General features: G+C 51.4%; 1 protein-coding gene across 2 annotated transcripts; it reads right to left on the bottom strand.

The window, feature by feature from the left end:
* On the bottom strand, positions 1-12153 carry FN3KRP (fructosamine 3 kinase related protein). Of its 2 annotated transcripts, none has more exons than XM_084750285.1 (7): positions 11953-12153; positions 8013-8164; positions 6921-7012; positions 4248-4330; positions 2672-2794; positions 802-2530; positions 1-745 (listed from the first exon to the last, which is right to left on the bottom strand). In XM_084750285.1, exons 1-6 carry the CDS (start codon positions 12091-12093, stop codon positions 2192-2194), a joined length of 930 nt encoding a protein of 309 aa, XP_084606411.1. In that variant the 5' UTR covers positions 12094-12153; the 3' UTR covers positions 1-745; positions 802-2191. The 2 variants fall into 2 exon arrangements, with proteins under 2 accessions (XP_084606411.1, XP_084606412.1); XM_084750286.1 differs by lacking the exon at positions 11953-12153 and adding an exon at positions 11549-11771.
* Between the last annotated feature and the right edge of the window lie 3703 nt (positions 12154-15856).

Here is a 15856-nt window from a genome sequence, read left to right as displayed (position 1 = left end):
TCACTGAAAATGAAATTTTATTCAAAATTTTAGGCAAAAATATTTATCAAGATCAATGTCATTCATGAAGCTTCCCATTTCTATAGTGTTAAAAGAAAAAAATTAATCCAATGTTCATAAGCTTCAAAAGAATGACAGCGTTAGAAAACAAAGCTGGATGGAGCTGGATGGAGCTGGATGGAGCTGGATGGAGCTGGACGGAGGTGGCACACACTTTAATCCCAGCACTTGGGAGGCGGAGAAATAGGAGGATCTCCAAATTCCAGACCAGCCTGGTCTACAGAGTGAGTTCCAGCACAGCTAGGGCTGCACAGAGAAACTCTGTCTCGAAAAATCAAAAAAAAAAAAGAAGGAAGGAAGGAAAGGAAAGGAAAGGAAAGAAAAGAGATAAAGAAAAGAAGGAAAGAAGGAGAAAAGAGAAGAGCACAAAGTTGCCATACCAGGAGTATCCCAGGCTCCTAAACTGAGCTGAGACAAGTTACCCTTAAGGTTGGTAAGTTGCTCAGTCCCCAAATCAGTCTCCAGACCTGCTCAGTGGTGGCGTTTGTTTTTTTAAACCTTATTTTATTTGGGGTATCGAAGCCTCTACCTCCCTTCCACCAACCCTTCACCCCGGGTATGAGAAAGAACGTTAGCGGGGAGAGGGGGCGCAGACACCTTTACTTCCCCCGGCTGTTTAGGGTCAGTGGGTTCTTTCGGGGCAACACCAACCTCCACCAACAGCAAACGCAGCGAGCAGCCTCCTCTGAGCCTCTGCCTCAAAACGGTCGTCTCCATCCACCACTTCGAGCTGCTCCCCACCTCCCGCCACCCTCCACACCGTTCTCTCCAGTCTCTGCTCTCCTGTTTATCCGCCTCAGTGCCCTAGACCACGCCCCTCTGTGTGCTGCACAAGGCAGGCTCTTACCAGCTGGCAAAGACCACAGCCCGCCTAAGACAATTAACAGCTGTGTTCAAACTAAATAAATTAAAATAAAAGAATATTTACATAACATAACTGAGTTTACAAAGAAACCAAAACGTCCATTACAGCTCAGCTTATAGCAGGGACCAGAAGCACTACATAAGCAAAGGGAATGTCATTGATTTTACAATTGGTCATCACTCATATCTTCTGGATCAGGTCTAACAATCAAAAGCATCACTGTGAATGGCTCAGAAGTGTTGACAATTCACAACAAGGAAGAGATGGGGGATGGCACACTGGCCGCATCCCGCACAGTGGACGCCCTTTACCACGCCAACACGGTCACTCAGTTCTCGACCTTGCAGCAGAGTGTGGCTCTTCACCGGCTGTGTTTGCATCACCAGTGAGGCCCAGTCTAGCCAGGAAGTCCAACGTACACCTAACCTTTCCCCTGCCCAAGCTAACCAATACTATATAAAGTTTAGGGCCCACAGAACCAACTGACAGGGAGCCTGTGAGGCTGACCCAGATCCTCTGCATATATGCTATGGCTGAGGAGCTTGGTGTTCTTACGGAAATCCTAGCAGTGGGAGCAGGGCTGTCCCTGACTCTTTGCCTACTTGTGGAACCCTTTTCCTCCTACTGGGTTGCCTCATCCAGCCTCGAAGTGATGCTATGTTCCTGGTCTTATTGTAGCTTGTTATGCCATGTTTGGTGGTGTCCCTTGGAGGCCTGCTCTCTCCTGAGGAGAAGTGGAGGGGGGGTGATCTGGGGGGGTTGGGGGGCTCAGGGGATGGTAGGGAGGGGAAACTGTGTTCTGAATGTAAAATGTGAGAGAACAGGGAGGGAAAAGGAGGGAAAAAAGAAAAGAAAGAAACCATCAATGGGCTGGGCGGTGGTGGCGCACGCCTTTAATCCCAGCACTCGGGAGGCAGAGGCAGGTGGATCGCTGTGAGTTCGAGGCCAGCCTGGTCTACAGAGTGAGTCCAGGACAGCCAAGACTACACAGAAAGACCCTGTCTTAAAAAAAAAAAAGAAAGAAAGAAAGAAAGAAAAAGAAAAGAAAAGAAAGAAGCCATCAACGGATCTTAAGCTGTGGAGTAAATGGGAAGAATTCATAAGGAAAGGGGCTGCGTCCCCTTGACCAAATAGTTGGATCTGGTCACCTGACCCTGAGCACTTTCCCTCAGTTCACAGTGATGCTTGTGATGTTAATTAAGACTTGATCCTCTTACCAGAAGACCCAGCACACTCACACGAAACTCCCTCTGGTGGGAAGCCAGCTCACTTGCTGAGATTCCTCATTATGTTTAGAGAGGATCCTCTGTACCCAGATCCAAAATGGTTCCAGTGGTTCAGATAGTGAAACAGCTGGTACAACTGCAAGCGCTTCTCAAACCCTGGAGCCTTCGGGATTTTGCTGTGGTAGGCAGAGTAGAAGGAGCTGCTGAAGCCCCCAAACATGCCGGCTATCGCCAGCTCATACTCTGAGTGGCCATAGAAGGAAGCTGGGTCAAAAATGATGGGGCCAGAGGGATCTTCTGCCACATTCCCTCCCCAGAGGTCTCCATGAAGTAAGGAAGGCACAATTTCCAGATCACGGAAGAGGCCAGGGATCTTCAGCTGCGGGGAGGAAGGTGGAGCCTTAAGCAAAGTGCTCAGCGCACGTGGAGACTGTGCTTCCTACACAGAAGCCACACGGATGCCACGCTGCCGTGGTGCCTCCCCTGTGTCAGGGCTCAGTGGGGCAGAGGCCCTGCTCACCTGCAGAGCCGACCACAGCTCAAGAGCTTCCCGGTCCCCAGACCTCTTCTCCACCATGTCCATCTGGGGCTGAATGCGCTGCCTGGCGTAGAACGTGACCCAGTCCTCCCGCCAGTCATTCACCTGCACAGTAGGGGAGAGAGCGGGCTTTGTCGGAAACACCAGGGCTGAAGGAGGCTTGCGTGCCCAGAGGTCCCAAAGCAGAATGGGCTGCGGGAAGCAGGAGCAGGGGCAGCAGTCACAGGCGGCTAAAGAGGGGAGGCATGACCAGGCCACACGGAACCCAACACAGGCTGAGCTGGAGGTCCCGTGTCCCAGGAGGAACGGTAAGCCGGGTGCGCCAAGGGAGCATTGCAGCCTTCCAAGCCTGAAGAGCCACAGTCTAATTAGAACAGCTGTGGAGCAAAGGCCAGCACTCGCTGACCCCCTGGATCCCGTGGCTTGTCCTGAGAGTGATGAGAAAGGTCACGTGGAGCCTCTCTCAACAGCCAGGCCACAGGCGCTTACCACCCAGGAGGGAAATAAGATAGGCATGTGAGGATAAGTCAGCTCAGAGCAGGACATGACACCGGACAGACACCATACACATAAGCACACATATAGGCACATGCACATAACTGCATGTGGACACACACGCATCATGAGTTACAGGCAAGGGAGGAAGGACCAACGCCGCCTGACATATGCTCTGAACCCCTAGAACCTGAATCCCCATGTAAGACGGGTTACATATAACCTCCTGAGCACGCCCAAAGCTACGGCTCCTGTGCCACCATAAAATACCTAAGGGTTTCTATGTTCTGCATTCTCTCTCCCTGGCAACGCGCTTTCCTGGCTTCCTCTCTGTCACTGTGATAAAACCAGACCATCCAACAATTCCAGGTTATAGCCCATCACTCCAGGAAGGTCAAGGCAGGCCCAGACTAAAGACAGCTGCTCACATCCAGAGTAGGGAATGGTGCTGCCCAAATTCAGGTGGTGCTTCCTTCATCAAGTAACCCAAGTGAGAAAGCCTCCACAAGTACGCCCACAGGCCACTTCAGATAACCCCTCACTCTGACGTTCTTCCCAGATGATCCTCGGGGACATTTTGTTGTTGGTTTTGTTTTTAGAGACAGGGCTTCTCTGTGTAGCCCTGGCTGTCCTGGAACTTACTATGTAGACCAGGCTGGCCTCGAACTCACAGAGATCTGCCTGCCTCTGCTTCCTGAGTGGTGAGATTAAAGGTGTGCGCCACCAGGTCCGGCTTCCCAGATGATTCTAGATTGTATCAAGTTCAAGTTGACAATTAAATCTAATGGTCACAACTGTCATCCTATCTACTATACACACACACTAATTAAAATAAAATAAATCTCTGAAAATAAGCTGGGCATGATGGTGCACACCTTTAATACCAGCACTGGGAAGGCAGAGGCAGGTGGATCTCTGTGAGTTTGAGGCCAGGACAGCCAAGGCTACACAGAGAAACCCTGTCTCAAAAAAACCGGAAAAACTTACAAAATCTCACAGAAAAGGAAGAGGATAATTTCCCCGCTTGTTTGAGCAGCCAGTCTGTCGGTTCCGCGTCACTCACCTGAGGGAGGTACCCACAGCACGTCACTACGTCAAACCCAAACTGGTCCACAAAGAGCCGCTCCGCCTGTCCACATCCTTTCCCTTTCATAAAAAGGAAACGAACAGAGGTGACTCGTTTATCCCCTTGTCCCAAGAGCCCCTCAGGCCCACTCTTGGAGCTCAGAGTTGTTGTTTTGGTATCAATACGCCCTTCCCCCCAGTGCTTGCACCCAGAGAGAAGCAAGACCCTCAGGTCACTCAGAGCAGACTTAATAACCGAGGGCACTAGCTACTCTAGAAGCAGAACCAAGTACCAGATGGTGCACAGGGATGGAGGGATGGGTAACAGTGTCAAAAATAAATAGATAAGAAATATATACATTTCTTTAGAGAGGAAAAATATCAACCCTATAATCCATCAGGAAAGGATGTTTTTCAGTGGCAATGTAGTTCCATTTTTGACAGATAAAACTATTACGCTTTTAAGTGACTCAACCTCATGTGTCTCCCCAAAATTAAGAAAATCCCAATCAAGTGAGCTTTGTGCTGCCTGGAAGCAACAGGAGAGCCAGGGTTACAGGGCGTGTTAGTTAGCAGATCTTCACAGGACAAGGAGACGGGCTGGCGTTACCACCAGTGCATCGCGGCAGGATGGACCGGCTAGCAGGGCTCATCAGCAGAGCTCTACACAGTAGATTCCAGACTGATTATCTGCTTTCTGGCTGTCAGCTACTCTGTCTAACAGAGTCAGCACATGAGCTAACACCGTACTTTGTTAGTGCTGTCATTCTGAGCCTCAAGAATGGTGTGTGCATGGAACAGAAGAGTGTTTTGTTTTCGTTTTTAAATGTATTTATTTTTATTTTATGTGCATTGGGGTTTAGCCTACATGTATGTTTGTGTGATGGTGTCAGATCTTGGGGTTACAGACAGCTGTGAGCTGCCATGTGGGTGCTGGGAACTGAACCCATGTCCTTTAGAAGATTAGTCAGTGCTCTTAACTGCTGAGCCATCTCTCCCGCACTGAAGACAGTGTATTTAAAGGCAACACTTTGTATCGAAAGCCAAAACAACTTTGATTAGTAAGATGTAAAACAGCCATAACATCACATGGCTTCAAGTCCAGGGGTATTTCCTGTTTTTCAGTATGTCAAGGGTACACTGTGACAGTTGCCGCCATGGCGTTCACAGCACTGCAATGTGCAGCCTTGGGGTGGCCACCCTTTGCTTTGACATCAGCATAGGCTATACATAGCATCACTGCATCCCTGAGACCCTTCCAGGCAGTGCCCCTAGGGCTCACGCAGCCCCTCACGCACAGTGCCACCCTCCTTCAGGAGCCCCTAGGGCTCACGCAGCCCCTCACGCACAGTGCCAGCCTCCTTCAGGAGCCCCCAGGGCGCACGCAGCCCCTCACCCACAGTGCCAGCCTCCTTCAGGAGCCCCCAAGGTGCACGCAGCTCCTTACCCACGGTGCCAGCCTCCTTCAGGAGCCCCCAAGGTGCACGCAGCCCCTTACCCACGGTGCCAGCCTCCTTCAGGAGCCCCCAGGGCTCATGCAGCCCCTCACCCACGGTGCCAGCCTCCTTCAGGAGCCCCCAAGGTGCACGCAGCTCCTTACCCACAGTGCCAGCCTCCTTCAGGAGCCCCCAAGGTGCACGCAGCTCCTTACCCACAGTGCCAGCCTCCTTCAGGAGCCCCCAGGGCTCATGCAGCCCCTCACCCACGGTGCCAGCCTCCTTCAGGAGCCCCCAAGGCACACGCAGCCCCTCACCCACGGTGCCAGCCTCCTTCAGGAGCCCCCAGGGCTCATGCAGCCCCTCACCCACGGTGCCAGCCTCCTTCAGGAGCCCCCAGGGCGCACGCAGCCCCTCACCCACGGTGCCAGCCTCCTTCAGGAGCCCCCAAGGTGCACGCAGCCCCTTACCCACAGTGCCAGCCTCCTTCAGGAGCCCCCAGGGCTCATGCAGCCCCTCACCCACGGTGCCAGCCTCCTTCAGGAGCCCCCAGGGCGCACGCAGCCCCTCACCCACGGTGCCAGCCTCCTTCAGGAGCCCCCAAGGTGCACGCAGCCCCTCACCCACAGTGCCAGCCTCCTTCAGGAGCCCCCAAGGTGCACGCAGCTCCTTACCCACGGTGCCAGCCTCCTTCAGGAGCCCCCAAGGCACACGCAGCCCCTCACCCACGGTGCCAGCCTCCTTCAGGAGCCCCCAGGGCTCATGCAGCCCCTCACCCACGGTGCCAGCCTCCTTCAGGAGCCCCCAAGGTGCACGCAGCCCCTTACCCACAGTGCCAGCCTCCTTCAGGAGCCCCCAGGGCTCACGCAGCCCCTCACCCACGGTGCCAGCCTCCTTCAGGAGCCCCCAGGACTCACGCAGCCCCTCACCCACGGTGCCAGCCTCCTTCAGGAGCCCCCAGGGCTCATGCAGCCCCTCACCCACGGTGCCAGCCTCCTTCAGGAGCCCCCAAGGTGCACGCAGCCCCTTACCCACAGTGCCAGCCTCCTTCAGGAGCCCCCAGGGCTCACGCAGCCCCTCACCCACGGTGCCAGCCTCCTTCAGGAGCCCCCAGGACTCACGCAGCCCCTTACCCACAGTGCCAGCCTCCTTCAGGAGCCCCCAGGGCGCACGCAGCCCCTTACCCACGGTGCCAGCCTCCTTCAGGAGCCCCCAAGGTGCACGCAGCCCCTTACCCACGGTGCCAGCCTCCTTCAGGAGCCCTTCTCCAAGCTGCTTGTTCTCAAGGTGTAGATCTGCAAGCTGGGACCCAAGCTTGGCGGCGTGGCTGAAACCCAAATGCAGGAAGTAAACAAATGACACACAAACAGCAGATAGATCCGAAAGGTCTTGAGGCACATAAAGCAAGTTAAACATTCTACTGAAATAAAAGGGGAAATTGGGTGCTGTAGCATACAACACGAATCCTAAGAAGAGCCGGGCACAGGCCTGTGATCCCAGCACTCAGGAGGCAGAGGCAGGAGGACCGCTGTGAGTTCAAGGCCATCATGGTCTACAAAGTGAGTCCAGGACAGTCAAGGCTACACAGAGAAACCCTGTCTCAAAAAACAAAAACCAAAACCCAGTTATGTTATATGAATATGTTTCTGTCTTAATCCCAGGTGTGGATGGCGTTGCTTCACTTTCTCCACAGCCGTAACTATGATATATCATAGTTAACTCATGTACTGGTAGGGTTGAGATCGTTGCCAGCTGAAGAGGGTTTAATTCTGGGGCCTCTGGAGAAGGTATAAATGGGGGAGCCCTGAGAGGGCCTGTGGCGGCGGCTGCTCCCCATGCTGCTGCGGATTCCTGCTGCTGCATTTGCTATTGCTGGTTTGCTGGATTGCTGGAGAGTCTGATGGCTGAGACTGGACTTGCCTAGGAGCCCGATATGCCCCCTTTCCTCCCTAACCTGCTTTCTCACCTACCTAGTGTTGGGGGATTGGAAGGGGTTGGGGTGGAGAAGGGTGGTAGATACAGAACCTATAAAATGTCTACAAGAGAACGCCTGCAAGACCCTGTTCCAAAAACAAAGCAAAACTGAAACAGAGGGTCCCATATTTTGACCACATTTCCTAGTCTTCTTAGACTTTGCAGCTGTCTTCTGCGATCACCTCACTTCTCTGACTTTTTGGCGGAGCATACACGCCATTCATAATATACAGCTGTCATCTGTTGTGGGCTCTGTACAGCACCCCCCAAACACAAGATTCCAAAGTTAAAGAACCACAGGGGAAAAAACAAAGCCTTTGCTTTTAACAAGAAGAGATGTTGTCCAGACTGACCTGCTCAGATACCGCATGTCCAAGTGCTCCATCACTAGCATGCTCCCGCCTCCTGGGGCATCGAGAACCTTGATAGGCTTGGGCACCCTGACTGTGTCTGTCTTCAGAATGGCAGTTAAACTCACCATCTCACCTTCAAACATTCTTCTAGCCTGTCAGGAAAACGATGAAAGAAGAGGCTAAAGTCACCAGAGATAACCTTTAGTCATGATTTCTTCTGGTGTTACAATTTTAAACTGCATTTATGCCAGATCTGGGACTCAAGAGAAACGGAAAGTTCTTCTGGGGTACTCGGCAGAGGAATCAGCTATAAGTGCTGAAGTCACACAGGCATAAGCAAGCTTGTACTCCCAGCTTGGGGCTGCGTTTTTTGGTTGCTTGATTTTTGTTTTTTGAGACAGAGTCTCTGTGTAGCCTTGGCTGTCCTGAAACTGGCTATGTTGACCAGGCTGGCCTCAAACACGAGGAGAATGGCCTGCCTCTGCCTCCCACGTGCACCAAGCAATTAATCTTGCGGCATCACCATCATATGAGATTCAAGAGTCCAGATACCACTGAGTGGAGGGTGGCACAAATGCCTTTAATCCCAGCACTCGGGAGGCGGAGGCAGGCTGATTTCTGAGTTCAAGGCCAACTTGGTCTAAAGAGTGAGTTCCAGGACAGCCAAGGTGACACAGAGAGACCCTGTCTCAAAACAAAGAGCCCAGATAGCAACAGAAATTCGGCTTCTTACTCAGAGCATTGCCCACATGAGACAGCTGTCTCCACCCTGGCTTCTGCCATCACAGAGCTATTCTGCCTGCTTTTTTGTGTTTCTGGGCTTTGTTGTTGTTTTTGCTGCTGCTGCTGTTTTTAGGAGGCAGGGTTTTGCTGTGTAGTCCACGTTGGCCTCAAACTCACAATCCTCCTGCCTCAGGCTTCCGAGGGCTGCTTGATCATTTTACACAGAATCATACAGGCTCTGGGATCTGGTGTATTTTTTATACCTTCTCATGTTCACTGTCTCACAGTGTGAGCACACCCAGATGGGATCGCGCACCCTGCTGAACAGGGCCACCACAGAAATCCCTCTGCTCACTCTCCTAGTTGCTACCTCTGTGATCTCGGGCAAGTCACTCAAGCTTTCTTTGCTTCAGTTTCCTCACCTATGAGAGAATACTGAACGTCTTAGGCTTTACAAATGTTATTACTCACTAAGAAGGTCAAAGTTACTGAGAAGGAACTGTGTCCTGCACAGACCCTTCATAGCAGTCTCTAGAATATGAAGGCAAAGCTAAACGCACGCAGAGGTACTGGTGATAGAGAACACATTAAAAAAGAGATGTTTTCAGAGGCAGGATTTCTTTCTTTTTTTTTTCAAGACAAGAGTTTCTCAGCCAGGCATGGTGGCGCACGCCTTTAATCCCAGCACTCGGGAGGCAGAGGCAGGCAGACCTCTGTGAGTTCGAGGCCAGCCTGGTCTACAAAGCGAGTCCAGGACGACCAAGGCGACACAGAGAAACCCTGTCTCAACAAAACAAAACAAAACAAGACAAGACAAGGTTTCTCTGTGTCGCCTTGGCTGTCCTGGACTCCCTTTGTAAACCAGGCTGGCCTCAAACTCACAGCGATCCCCCTGCCTCTGCCTCCCGAGTGCTGGGATTAAAGGTGTGTGCCACCACACTCAGCCAGCAAGAGATGTCTTAAAAGGAACTGTGAAGTCATAAAGAAGCAGAGATCTTTTACAGAAGTAATTTACTGCTTGTGTGGTCTCAGTATTCTAAGCTAAGAACAGAGATACTCATGAATAGACCTATGGGAAAATTAAGCCACAGTTGGATCATTGTAAAAAACAAAACAAAATCTAGAAACAATCTAAAAATGAGATAAAAATCAATTACATACATTCACAAGAGTCAAATAAGAGCAATGAAGTGGGAAAACAACTTAGACCAGGCAGATCCTAGCAAGGCATAAGAAACCAAACATAAGAGCAGCCAGGCAGCCTTAAAAGCCTTACCTCATAGCAAGCAGAGCAAGGAAGATTTCCCAACACAAAAGTTATGTTTACAATAGCAGATGTTTATCTTACAGTGCACCTGCATAACTCATACTCTGTATTCCAGAGCAAACAAGAAAATGACCAAAGGAAAAGGAAGACCGGAAAAATTGAAAGTAGACTTTGAAGTGGAAATAGCCCAGCAGTGGAGCTGGAGAGATGGCTTAGTGGTTGAAAGTGCATACTGCTCCTGCAGGGGTCCTGAGTTCAGTTCCCACATCAGGTAGGTCCAGGAGAATCTGATGCCTCTGGTCTCCATGGGCACCACACTCACATCCCACACACAAATAGACGCATACATATCGTCTTTAAAACTGAATAAATAAATTTTTTTTAAGAACTCAGCAGTATATGTTGGCTAATAAGTGGAATCCTACCACTTGAGGGGCTGGGGATTCCACAGTAAGTTCCAGATTAGCCTGGGTGGAGTGTGTCCCAGAAGCAACAACAAACAAACAAACAAACAAACAAGCCACTTCCTCAGAGAAAATGCAGGCTCTTAAGGAGGCATATCTGTTAGTTCAAGGACAGTCTGGTCTACATAGCAAATTCCAGGCTCTGCTAGAGCTACATAGTGAGATCCTGCTTCAAAAAATAAAATAAACAACTACAACAACAACAACCACAAAAATCAATTTGAAAGAGAGAGAAAAGAAAAAGAACCCACACTCAAGTCCAAACAACATTTTAAAAACATCCCTAGAGTTGAGAAGGGAGCTCAGCGATACGGCACTTGCTTAGCATATGCCAGGCCCCGAGTTCAACCTCTGTCATCACAAAGAGAAGAAAAGAAAAATCAAGGTGGAGATGCAGAGGTGTGTGTAAAGGCAGGGTGCAGGGAGGCCAGAAGAGGCGGGTCCCTCGGAGTCCAGGACACACCAAAGGCTAGTGCTGAGGGCAACTTAGTGCAGAAGTAACTTCAAGGACAGCTGATAAAGTTCAACTCATGTCTGACGATAGGGGTTGGACGCAAGGCTTGAAAATAATGATGTTTCAAAGGTTAACATACAGGCGTGAAAGAAAAATGAGCACTAATGCACGCCGCCGGGCTCGTGGCTATGGCCTGTAACCCAGGCACTCAAGAGGCTGAAACAAAAGGACTGAGTTTGGAGGCCAGCCTCGGTTACGGAAACCAATTTTAAGAAAAGAATAAAAAAGGCTAGAGAGGCGGCTCAGCAGTCAAGAGCACTGGCTGGTCTTCCAGAGGAGCGCGGTTCAATTCCCAGCTCCAGTTCCAGGGGGTCAGACACCCTCAGATACACATACATGCAGGCAAAACACCAATGCACATAAAACTAAAAAAAGAAAAGACTACTTTGAAGGTGTGTGAGGTATGGCGCTCAAAAGGACATCTCTAACTCCTACATAAGCCATCCACCCCCACCCGCCTTCCTTCCAGTCAAGCCCTGGAGTGAACCGCTTAAAGTGACAAAGGGACAGCAGCAACCAGCAGCACACGGGAAGCGGTGGAGCTCGCCCCGATCTTTCCCTAGGGCACCTCAGAAAAGTTCACACTCAAACAGAGCACGGCGGGGCGGAGCGCATTATTCTTGACACTTTGCGATCTTTGATCCGTTAAGTTTGAGTCTCTGCGAGTTAAAAATAAGGCCCCGGATAAACGCGTGTGCTGCTGTGACGTTCCTCAAAACCAGCCAGATACGAAGGCCCTTCTCAAAGAAGCGGGTACCGCTGTGTCAGACAACACCGGGCGCCGCATCCGCGTGGGCAGCGGTTGGGAAGCCCGAGGCCAGGGTGGGGCGGCCACGCGTGGACAGCGGCCAGGGCCTGTCGCTGAGGACCCGGCAGGGACCTGGACCCACAGCTGGAACCCCCCGGGGGGCTCGGGGTCTCAGGCACGCGCCCCGGACCCAACCCGGCCTGGCCCAGCGCGGGGGGCCCTACCTCCGCCTTGGAATTCACTTTCACAAACACCCGTCCTCTGTCCGTGTCGTAACTCTGGCCCTGGCTAATGCACCCGCCTCCCGAGTGGCCCGAGGCTTTGACTGAGCTGTAGCCCAGCTCCTGCTTGAGCAGCGTCTCCATGATTAGCTGCGCGACAGGAAACCTGGGCCAGGCCTACACAGAAGCTGGTGCAGCGGCGGGGCGGGGCAGGGCGGGGCGGGGCGGGGGCGGGGCAGACACAGGCCCGTGACGGGATTGGGTGACCAGAAGGAAGGGGCGGGGAAATCAACTCCAGGATGGTGCGAGAGGAAGAGGCGGGTCCGCCTGGGGAGGGGGCGGAGACACCTGTGGAGGGGCGTGGCCTGTGCAGGTGAGAGGCGGAGCGACGTCCTGGGGGTTCTCTCTGGCGCCACAGAGCCAGGGGTAGTGGGTAACGCTCCTGGCATGGAAGCTCTGGAAACTCTTCTCTGTTCAAACTGGTTCAAACCAGTTCCCAGACGTCCGTGAAGACGCTCCGTGAAACCGTTAGTGAGGTGAAGCTGGGACGCTAGGGATTTGCAGAGGGTGACCCAGTCCCTTCTCAGGCTGTGCTGGCCAGGAGCCCATTTCCCAACCCTGATGAGGCCTGACCTCCTTGTGGGAGGCATGGAGCCCCCTGTGCGTGCAGATAAGCACGGGGGGAGCCAGGAATGTAACCCACGTGACTGTTCCTTCAAAGGAGTCTGGTGACCTTCGTGCTATCTGTGCGCCTGAGACCAAACCAAATCTTCCCCCAAGACCCTTTCATGAGCTTGTCTGTATATAGAACCTATCTCTAAGGAAGATGCTGTTCATCCCACTGGTCAAGAATAAGACCACTACCACAGCGTAAACCCAATTTTAAAGCAAGCTTTAATTAAATGCTGGCCAAATGGATATAGTCCGGGCAGGTCCATACCCAGGTCCCCAGGGAAATGGCCCCAGTCATACTTTGCAGGGCCTTACAAAGGCAAGAGCCCACAGTTCACTGCGTTTTGCGTCAGATCCTGTCCGTGGCAAGCATACATTCTGACATGTTTCCTGCCTACATACCTCCCTTCCACATGTGACCAAGCATGTCTGGTAGAGTTGGGCCAAATAAACTGAAGTAAAAAATGTGGCTTATTTCCCATAAACAATAGCCACTAACATCTTAGGAAGTATCTGTCCTTCGGCAAGGGGCTTACAGGCCATTGGCATGGATCTCTTCGGCATAGTAATTAAAACTTTGTTTTTCTCTGAAACAGGGTTTCTCTGTGCAGCCTTGGCTGTCCTGGACTCACTTTGTAGACCAGGCTGGCCTCGAACTCACAGAGATCCGCCTGCCTCAAACTCACAGAGTGCTGAGATTAAAGGCATGCACCACCATGCCTGGCTAGTAATTTCTTTATTACTGTGACCAAATGCCTGTTGGCTTTGAGTTTTCAAAAACCTACTTTATTTGGGGGTTTTTAAATGCCTCTACCTCCCCTCCAACCCACCTTCTGTAGGTAAGAGAGAATGAAGGTTAACAGGGGCGGGGAATGTGGACCTTTTTAGACGCAGTTCCGTGGGTGATTCCACTCTTGGTTGTCCAGTCAAGTCGCAAACACCAAACAGCAGCAGCACAGAGTTCTGTGGAGTGTAGCACAGTAAGGGGAAGCCCAGCAAGGCGACGTGAAGACTTGCCGCTCTGTTTGTGCGCTCCCATACATCCCCTCTAAGAGTCCACACAAGGATGTTTTCCAGCTGGCAAAAGCCACACCCCTCGCACGAGACAGTCTTCAGCTGACAAATATCACGTACCTTTCATGAATCTGTCTTCAGACTAAGATCATGTGCGCTCTTATTAAGTCTGTTTTCAGCTGAAAATGAACTAAAAACATTTCTACATCCCACATATGAGACCAAAACAAAACAAAACAAACAAAAAACACATAAAAGAAACCAAAACTTCCACTACAAATGCCTGACCAAAAAAAGTAATGGACGATGATGGTGATGATGATGATGGTGATGATGGTGATGGTAATGATGATGGTGATGATGGTGATGGTGATGGTGATGATGGTGGTGATGGTGATGGTGATGATGGTGGTGATGGTGATGGTAATGATGGTGGTGATGGTGATGATGGTGATGGTGATGGTGATGATGGTGGTGATGGTGATGGTGGTGATGGTGGTGATGGTGATAATGATGATGGTGGTGATGGTGATGGTGATGATGGTGATGATGGTGATGGTGATGATGGTGTTGATGGTGATGATGGTGATGGTGATGATGGTGATGGTAATGATGGCGATGGTGATGATGGTGATGGTGATGGTGATGATGGTGGTGATGGTGATGGTAATGATGGTGGTGATGGTGATGATGGCGATGGTGATGATGGTGGTGATGGTGATGGTGATGGTGGTGATGGTGATGATGATGATGGTGGTGATGGTGATGATGGTGGTGATGGTGATGATGGTGATGGTGGTGATGATGATGGTGATGATGGTGATGATGATGATAGTGATGATGGTGATGATGATGGTGATGGTGATGGTGATGGTGGTGATGGTGATGGTGATGGTGATGGTGATGGTGATGGTGGTGATGGTGATGGTGATGATGGTGATGGTGATGGTGGTGATGATGGTGATGGTGATGGTGGTGATGATGGTGATGGTGGTGATGATGATGATGGTGATGGTGGTGGTGGTGATGGTGATTGGAAGAGAGTTTGTTTTGGCTCACAGTTTGAAGCTCACATCATGGCAGGGAAACCATGACAACAGTGCTATGAGGTAGCTGGTCACATTGCACGTGCAATGAGTAAACACAAAGGGGTGAACAGCAGCATTCTTCCTGAGGCTCTATTGTGGAATGTCCAGCCTCTGCCCCACAAAGGCTTGTCTGCCACTAGAACTGGCTCCCTGGGTCTGATAGACTCCTCACATGGCTGTTATGGTTCTGGCCCCTCTAACAGTCATCCCTGGCTGCCGAAAGGGCCCCAGGATGTATTTATCTGTGGTGGGTGTGTGTGAGGGGGGTAAGCATGTGTGTGCGGGTAAGAGGACAATTAGCTTTCTTCTACCACATGGGTTCTGAGGGTCACTGGCTTGGCAGCAAGCGGTCTTTCTGGTCCCCCAAGGTATCTGTTCCAATTTTACTATAGTGGAGCTGCTGGAGAGCACTTGGACTGAAGCCCATGGCCCAGGGCACAACCAGACACTGTGAGGATACATCATGTTGCAGGGGGAGGGGGTACTGCACGCAGTGCAAGTCAACACGACACACACTTGAAGCAAATTTATAGTGATCTGATCCAGTGTCCACCTCATACTCTGGCCATCTGGGGACATGATGGTGGCTGTAGGGATCATGGGTACCCTATAATCATTCTCCAGTGGGCCCCCAGATAGTCCTTTAATCACCCCCAGAGGTCCTCGGAAGATGTCAGCAACATCTGGATGGGCCACAGAGTGGTAGGCCCTGTCCAGTGGCCGCAGGATGTCAGTGAGGATCCCTGGGCAGTTTTAGCAGGCTCTGAACTAGCCTGGGCTGGTCTGTTGGAAGGAGTGTGGGTGAAGTGGGGCAAACTACAGGGGAAGCTTGAAGGTAGGCTTTTCAGATGGGGGTGTGGCTGCCCTGGTGAGGCAGGGGTGGGCGGGCTGCCTAGCTGTGTAGGAGAGGAACTGTTGACGGGGCAGGCTGGGGCACAGGGACCAGGGCTCTGCTAGAAGTTTCTGATAGAAGCTCTGGTGCTTCTGGGGCATCCACACGTTAGTGTGGCCTAAAATAAATTTTCTTTCTATAGTAAGAGAGCAACTGGAGTATGGCAATGAGTTTTGGTGAGTCATCAGCCAACGCACACCCACTCTGTGCCCAACTGTTAATTTCAATTTACTTCTCCTGA

The sequence above is a fragment of the Acomys minous genome, assembly GCF_964271855.1.
Source record: "Acomys minous genome assembly, chromosome: 12".
Classification (NCBI taxonomy): Eukaryota; Metazoa; Chordata; class Mammalia; order Rodentia; family Muridae; genus Acomys; species Acomys minous.
The sequence above is the reverse complement of the archived record's forward strand: the minus strand, read 5'-3'. Positions and strand labels throughout refer to the sequence as shown.